Source organism: Melopsittacus undulatus, chromosome 3 (genome assembly GCF_012275295.1).
Source record: "Melopsittacus undulatus isolate bMelUnd1 chromosome 3, bMelUnd1.mat.Z, whole genome shotgun sequence".
Taxonomy (NCBI): domain Eukaryota; kingdom Metazoa; phylum Chordata; class Aves; order Psittaciformes; family Psittaculidae; genus Melopsittacus; species Melopsittacus undulatus.
In genome coordinates, this window is record NC_047529.1 from 111593968 (window position 1) to 111601298 (window position 7331).

General features: G+C 47.8%; 1 protein-coding gene across 1 annotated transcript; it reads left to right on the forward strand.

Annotated features, from left to right (window-relative positions):
* The first annotated feature begins 1803 nt into the window (after positions 1-1803).
* LOC117435939 (cystatin-like) lies at positions 1804-3678 on the forward strand. Its single transcript, XM_034060784.1, has 3 exons — positions 1804-2037; positions 2493-2606; positions 3601-3678. The coding sequence occupies exons 1-3, from the start codon at positions 1804-1806 to the stop codon at positions 3676-3678; spliced, it is 426 nt and encodes a 141-aa protein (XP_033916675.1).
* The last annotated feature ends 3653 nt before the right edge of the window (positions 3679-7331 follow it).

Here is a 7331-nt window from a genome sequence, read left to right on the forward strand (position 1 = left end):
ACTGACTCTACTGTGGTTTCTCACCAGCCAAAAGAGAACATCTCTAACCAATGTGACAGGACAAGACGCCCAGTGCCTGTCGGTTGCCACACTTACGAGTCCCTTCAGACTGCTGGTGGAAGCAACGGCAGCCTCAAATGCTGTGGACATGTGGGATGGCTGGGAGGTATAAGAACAGAGCCGCAAGAAATTGATTTGTTAAGAAAGGATATGTATCTGTATTTTGATTCTATAGTTTGAAACCAATTGTTAGTGCAGAATGTTGGTTGTTCTTTAACTGTTTCTTTGCTAGGCTAGGAGCAGGAGTGAAAGAATGTTTGCTCTGTTAGTTTTTCTTTGCCTACACAGTTTCTACTTAATGGATCCTTTAAGCAGGTGTTGATAGAGAATATAGAAACCAAAGAAAGGGGAGATGTAGGGATTGAAGATGTTAATATCTGCATGAATGGACTGTTTGGGAATGAGCTCTGAGGTTTTTGTGCTTCGACAAGCCCTGGAGCAATGACTTGGTTCATGTTAAGGCCAGAGGATGTGTGGGTTGTGTGAGGGTCTTCACACTGGGAGTGGACTATTTACCTGGAGGGTTTTACAGGGACCAGTGAGACTGAATGTTGTATGTATGTGCAGGTTGGGAAAGTACTGAAAAAGGGGATTGTCATTGTTTAAGCTGCACAGCTTGTTCACTCATTCCCCTCTCCCCCCCCCCTTGCTTCCCCCACTCCCGGAGAGTTAGGAAGGAGCATCCAAAGAATGTAGCTTCCACGGGTTTGGATAAGAACAGTTTAATAGCTAAGATATAACACAAACCACTACTTCTACTACTACTAATAATAATGATACAGCCAATAAGAAGTGAAGAGAATACAACACCTCACCAGCCACCGATCCATAACTCACCCCACCCTGCCCGACCGAGCACCGACCGATACCTCCTCCATCCCCCCAGATCTCCAGTCCTTCCGGGGCCTCTCCCGGTTACATCCTGGGCATGACGTGCTATGGTATGGAATACCTCTTTGGCTAGCCTGGGTCAGGTGTCCTGTCTCTGCTTTCTCCCGGCCTCCCCTCCTCCCTGGCAGAGCATGAGCTCAGAAAAGGCCTTGGACAAACCAAACATTTGAGCAGTAACTCAAAACATTGGTGCTATCAGCACCGTTCCCAGCCCGAAAGTCAAAACACAGCACTGCACCAGCTACCAAGAAGGAGAATAAATTAATCCTACTGCTGAACCCAAGACACAGGGATAAAAAGTGCTTGGTTGTAACAAAGGAGGATTTGAGTCGCTGCACCAACTTGAGTCTGTGTTGGGAAATGCCACAACCTGTGGCTTTGACAGACAAGTGGTTTCCCCTTGCTCTGTGTTCCCAGGGCTGGATGGTCCATGGGGGCTGGCACTGGGTGCTGGGGCACCCCAACTGTCCTCACATGGGATCCGTGCCCTGGCTCTTTTGAGTGGCTCTTTCAGGCTCCCTGGAGCTGTGGGCAGGGCTGTGCACGGGAGAGGGACCAAAGGTCTGGGCGCTCACTCCGACCCCTTGGTGGCTGCAGGGCACCTGGTCTGGTGCTGCCATAGGGCACAGCCTGTGCCAGCGCTGATCAAGGCTTCTTGGGTGCTCCTCAAGCTGACTGAAACATGGCCAGCTGGCATGAGGCCAAGACCAACTATGCCTGCCCCTGTGTTGCTGTCGGGCAGGGCGTCAGTGGGGTCGGGCTGGGGCGGTGTTTTGGGCCTAGGCCATGTCCCTCCCCGCCCCACCGGCTTTAAAGCAGCATCGGCAGCAGAGAGCCGTCAATTGCGCAGCCATGGCTGGAGCTTGGGTGTGCGTTTCCCTGTTGGCTGTGGCACTGGTGCTCGTCGGCTCCGTGAGGATTGGTGATGAGCTGGATCCTGTGTTGGGCGCCCCGAAGGACATCGATAACCCCGACAACGATGAGGGTGTGCAGAAGGCCCTGAAGTTCGCCATGACTGAGTACAACAAGGCCAGCAACGACCTGTACGCCAGCCGGGTGGTGCGGATCATCAGCGCCAAGAGTCAGGTGGGTGCTGGGCAGGCTTGTGAGCGGTGGCGGCAGGGTGGGCACTGGGGCTGGGGGGGAGCGGAGGGATCAAGTTTGGGGGTTGTTGAAGCTGAGGTTTTACTTCTGCAGAAGGTGAGTAAAAGCCTTTTTTATAGCTTGTGTCTTGTTGATCTGCTCTTGAATCTGTTGGGTGCTGTGTGTAACTTGTGCTGTGCATAGGTTAATACAGGACTTTGTTTACCGGCTAAGGAAGCTACACCGTGAGACTTGTTTACTTGGATTTGGTTCCTGTTTTTGCAAGGGTGCCAGGTGCCTCCTCTGTGGAAGCTGCCGTGCTCCATTCCCTCTATGCTTCTGGAGTCTGGTTTCCATCCCATAACCAGCAAACTGTCTGCCTCTGTGCTGGGCTCCTCTCCTCAGAGAGCCCTTCTGTCTGTGCTGCAAGTAAAGCTGCTTCTGTCTGCTTGTTGCAGATTGTGTCCGGAGTCAAGTACATAATGAAGGTGGAGGTTGGCCAGACAACTTGCCCAAAGACAGCCACTGATCTCCAGAGCTGTGCTCTCCATGAGGAACCAGATATGGCCAAGGTGAGCTCCAGAGCTGGCCCTCAGGTTTCCAACCGTGTCCCTCCATCTGGCTTAGTACAGAGGGGTATGGGCAGTGTCCCTTGTCTGCCCCAGCCAAGATCAGGCACTTTCATACATTTATGTTTAACAAGGTTCTGCCCTTGCAGAGCTTGTGTTGCCAGATGACAGTGACAGGGAAGGCAGGACCTTTTAGCCTGTTATGTAAGTGGGCATCTTGGGCTGTGCTGCATGTGTGTGCCTCAGGACTCTATAAAAAAGTGCTCATAGTATAGGTCACAAAGATGTGTGGAAGAAGCGAAGCCATCCCTACAAGTTCTTTGGCCAAGTAGTGATTACAAGAAGCAGAGTATCCCTCTTTGTGCCCAGCCGTCTATTACATGGGAGACTTGTCCAGTAGCAATGCTCTTTAAGAAGTACTTTAGCTTTTCAGGTGAGCACACCAAGTATGTGCTGCCTTGATCTGGGCTGAGTCTAGCTCCTCCATAACACATCATTACTTCTCTTCATCACAGCAGCAGGCTTAGGTTCTTTGCGTCCATGCCCTTTCTGCCTGCATACACAAGTGTAACTGCACACAAGTGATCCATTAAGCATTTGGTGATATGAACAAGCTTCTAGCTGACAGCTGGAATAATTTGACTCTTGCACATACAGATTAGCTGTGCAGGTTGTGATTGCCTGTGCCTGAGAGCTTATGGTGGAGTATTAGCCATGCTGAAAGTGGGTGAGTGGGTAAAGGAGGCAGCCTGAGCTTCAGAAGTGCTGACTTTTCAGCTTCTCTGTTAGTGTTTGTTTGAGAGCAATGATAGATCCTGAGTAGGTTCTAACAGGAGTGGTATTCCAGAGTTCTTGTCAGGAGAATGCAAATCTAGAGAGCCATGGGAATAGCACACATTCTGGATCACGTGGGGTGGTAAATTGCTGTAACAGCATAAAACTGTATTACCAACCATTGCTGTAATCTTTTAACTGTTCTTTTTCTTTCTCTCCTTAGCTCACCACTTGCAAGTTTGTAGTGTACACTGTTCCTTGGCTAAACCAAATTAAACTACTGGAAAGCAGCTGCCAATAAACCTGTCTTGTTCCAGCAGAGACCAGCAACCAGATGCTCTGACTTGAGAAACAAAATAAAGGCAATAACACAAGTGGAGATGGGCTTTATTCATGCCTGTTAACACAGCTACTTATGTATGCTTGTGCTATGCAAGTTCAACTAAGTAACTTTCCTCTAAAGCACAGTATGATCTCGCTTCTCTGTAATTACATTTTAGAGCAGCTGTTTTGGTCTTTCTGCAGCTTTCCCAATGAAGGAAGTCCAACATCGGAATTCTGATTAAAAAAATCCCCTTGTTATCCCTGTTAGAGTGACTACTGTAAACATAAAAATATAATTCATAATTGCTGTGATGTGTGGTTTTGTTTGAGCTTCTGCTGGTTGGAGGGAGGGTTTGCTTTTATTTGTGATCCAGTCTATAATGGCCAAAGAACGGGGTGAGAAGGAATGTGGTTTCCCAGACACGAGGGAGATAAATCGTCCCTCTTTGTTCCCTAAACCTGACTGCTGGTTTTAGAGTAGGAAGTTCTTAGCTGTTTTCACTAGAGAAACACTCTAGTTTTGAAAACACTGCAGTGTGGAGCTCGTGATCTTGTGCAGGTAAGCCAAAGCTTGTACTGAGGCTGTGATTATTTCAGGTGCTTGAGGTGCCTTTAGGGTATGCTTCTTGTTTTGCAGAGTTCTAATAGTCCATTTCTTGTGTCTTCTGTGTTTTGAAGTAACCATACCCATTTTGACAAACCTTACCCAGTGATAAATTGGTTCCAATGTTCTGTTGTGCCCTAAGTTATCCCTAAAGCCCAGGAGTGTGTGCCCGTTCCTGGTGGTTCTATATTGAAAGTAAGGTAGAAGGGGTGTGGAGAAGAGCTGCAGAAGTGATCTCATGGTAGAGAATGCAGCTTGAGGTGAGAAGTGCAAGGATGCTGTTATTTGCCTAAAAAGTGGTATTTCAAGTTAGAGCTAACACAACCACACCTTTGAGTCTCAGAGGATGGGGGCTTGGGTCTGATGGAGAGCAGAATAAGAGAGGAACCAGAAAACAAGCTTTCAGTGGGACACACATCTCCTTTGGAGTGCATCTTCTGTGGGTTGTGGTTTCTTTCAAGGGAAATACCATTTCCCATTATTTCCAAGATTTGTGAGTTTGCAGTGAGCACAAGGCCTGATCTTGATTTGTGCCGTCAGGGGGATCTGCTGGTTGCCTGACACAAAGATCTCCATCCAGGGTGTGCTCAGATCTGATAAGAATTAGTCACCATGCTTCCCTCCCACCCCCCATCATTGCCCCATTCCCTCTGAGTGCTGTGTAGAAGGATGTCCTGTTTCTCTTGCCAGCCATGTCAGTGACTGCAGGTTTCTGCCTGATGTGTTGTTGCATCCGTAACCCTACTGATCCAGGAAATCCTTGTGTCTAGCTGCTTGGATGCCCTCACTTGTCATTTTTCTAACAACTCCATTCTTACATGCTTATTTCCCAGTTTTCAGTCTATTACAACACTGGATAGTGGTGAAGGAGCTCCATCATGCTTCTGCATTTCCCTTTTAGCATCTTGGCTTGAGGCCTGTATGGGACATTGTACTACTTCTTAGAAAGGAGAAAAGGCAGGAAATTAGGATACAGATGGATGTAACCAAGGTTTTCTACGACTTCAGCTCTGTTAGCCAGCAGCTGTGACCAGCGTGTGGGGAAAAGGAGTGGCTGTGCCAGAGAAAATGAGTTTGAGTGTCATGAGCTCGTGTAATTCAAAAGTCCCGTGTTCTCATGTTGAAATGCCACTGACTAAGGGCATGAAGGGATTGCAGGGATTAGCCCATCCTCACAAGCTGATACAAGAGTATCAGCTTTGGTGATTGTCCCTATGTGTTCTCCACTCAGACCAAATGCCAAACAAGCCTGAAGCCTGAAGCACTTTCCACCTGGGCTGTGCTGCTTTGTATTTGTGATAGGCTAAAGGGGTTAGTGGAAGTTCTCCTGCCAAGAGTATTTTGCTTGGCAGGTTCCTCTCTTTGGCTGGCTGGTGGGAGCTTGCTCAGCTGCACACTGAGCCCTCAGTTTTAGCTGCCTGACTTCTTCAACTGTTGGTGACAGATGTGAAGAAGTGACCAAGGCCGTGCTTATTTCATGCTGTCTCTTGTTATGATTTGCCTGACCTGGTGGATTGATTCCAGGATTGTGCTTCCTTAAACGTAGGTAGGGTCAGAGCTGTGCTGTTCTTGCACGGACTTGTAGCTCCCAGCTCTACGAAGGCAGCTGGGACAGGGAGCTGGGAAAGTCAGGAAGATTTTGGAGCATGTGGGCATTATTGCTGTGCCCCAGCTACGGCATGCCCAGTTGAAGGCAACAAGGCTATATCCTCATTAGCTAAACATGGATTCCACCCGACCAGGCTGGCACCTTTCAACCTATCCGGGACCTTGCCAACAGAGTTTTAAGTTGTCAAGCAGGTATCCTTAATGCAGCACCTGGAGACATGGGGGATATCTCCTCCAAGCGTGTCTCCTCCAAGCATCAACCAGGCTGTTCTTAGATTGTCCTTAAACGTATGTATTCATTAGATTACAAGGCCTGGGGTGATGAGTTGAGGTGTTGAAGGATAGGGAAGGTGGAAGAGCAAGCCTTGGGGGGATGGGCCAGTTTTGAGCCCTGTATGAGAATGCTTTGAGAACTCAGAATATCACCCTGAGGACAGGAATAAAGACTCTAAATGACTTACAAAAACTCTTAGGAACCATAAATTGGATCCATCCTCTCTTGAGAATATCTATGAATGAACTGTATCCTCTCTTCAAGTTTCTGGAGGGGGATTCATGTTTGACGTCTCTCGAACACTCAACCCCTCTGCACGAGCTGCCCTCTATAAAGTGGCTGCCAAAAGTTCGCTTAGCCCATGAATTTTATCCTCCAAATGCAAAAGCTCTGCAAGGTGCTTGTCAGCTGGCTCAGCACCAGGCAAGGCAAATCATACAGTGGTGTCCTGGTTGTCAACAGGTTCTAGCCACACCAGTGACCGGAACTAATCCTCGTAACCTTTTGTCATTTGAAATTTGGCAGAGAGATGTTGCTCACGTACCAGAATTGGGCAAATACAAATGTGTCCATGTTCCTGTTGACACTTTTTCACGTTTGTATTTGCACATCAGTGCACATCATTCTTTTGAAAAGGGCAAGGATGTTTGTCGACATTTTGTTACAGCTTTTTCTATCCTGTCAGTTCCAGAACCCATAAAACCAGATAGTGACCCAGGTTATCCAGCACACAAACCACAGGCATTTCTTCCACAGTGGGGAATTCAACACGTCACAGGTATTCTACATTTTCCCACAGGCCCAGCCATTATTGAATGCACGCAGAGCAGCCTTAAACCTATGTTGCAGAAACAAAACGTGGGTGTTCAGGGTTAAGCCCAGAAGAACATATAGCAAAAGTTTGTTATGTTTTGAATTGTTTAACTCTCTGGATGGAGAATGGCCCTCCTATACAGCACCATTTGTGGGTTCTAAGCATTTTGAGCAGGGGAAAGCTCATGTTAAAGTGCATAATCTTGAAACTCCTGTATGGGAAGGCCCATTCCCTTTAATAACCTGGGGACGAGGGTATGCTTGTGTTTCTACAGATACAGGACCTTGTTGGTTCCCTGCATAATGGGTTTGTCCTGCCTTGTCTTCTGTC

What these genes read in the sequence shown, in the direction of transcription:
- LOC117435939 (XM_034060784.1), top strand. Translation starts at nt 1,804, where the DNA reads ATGGCTGGAGCTTGGGTGTGCGTTTCCCTGTTGGCTGTGGCACTGGTG. An exon ending in TCATCAGCGCCAAGAGTCAG is followed by an intron (nt 2,038 to 2,492) that starts GTGGGTGCTGGG and finishes TGCTTGTTGCAG; the next exon opens with ATTGTGTCCGGAGTCAAGTA. An exon ending in AGGAACCAGATATGGCCAAG is followed by an intron (nt 2,607 to 3,600) that starts GTGAGCTCCAGA and finishes TTCTCTCCTTAG; the next exon opens with CTCACCACTTGCAAGTTTGT.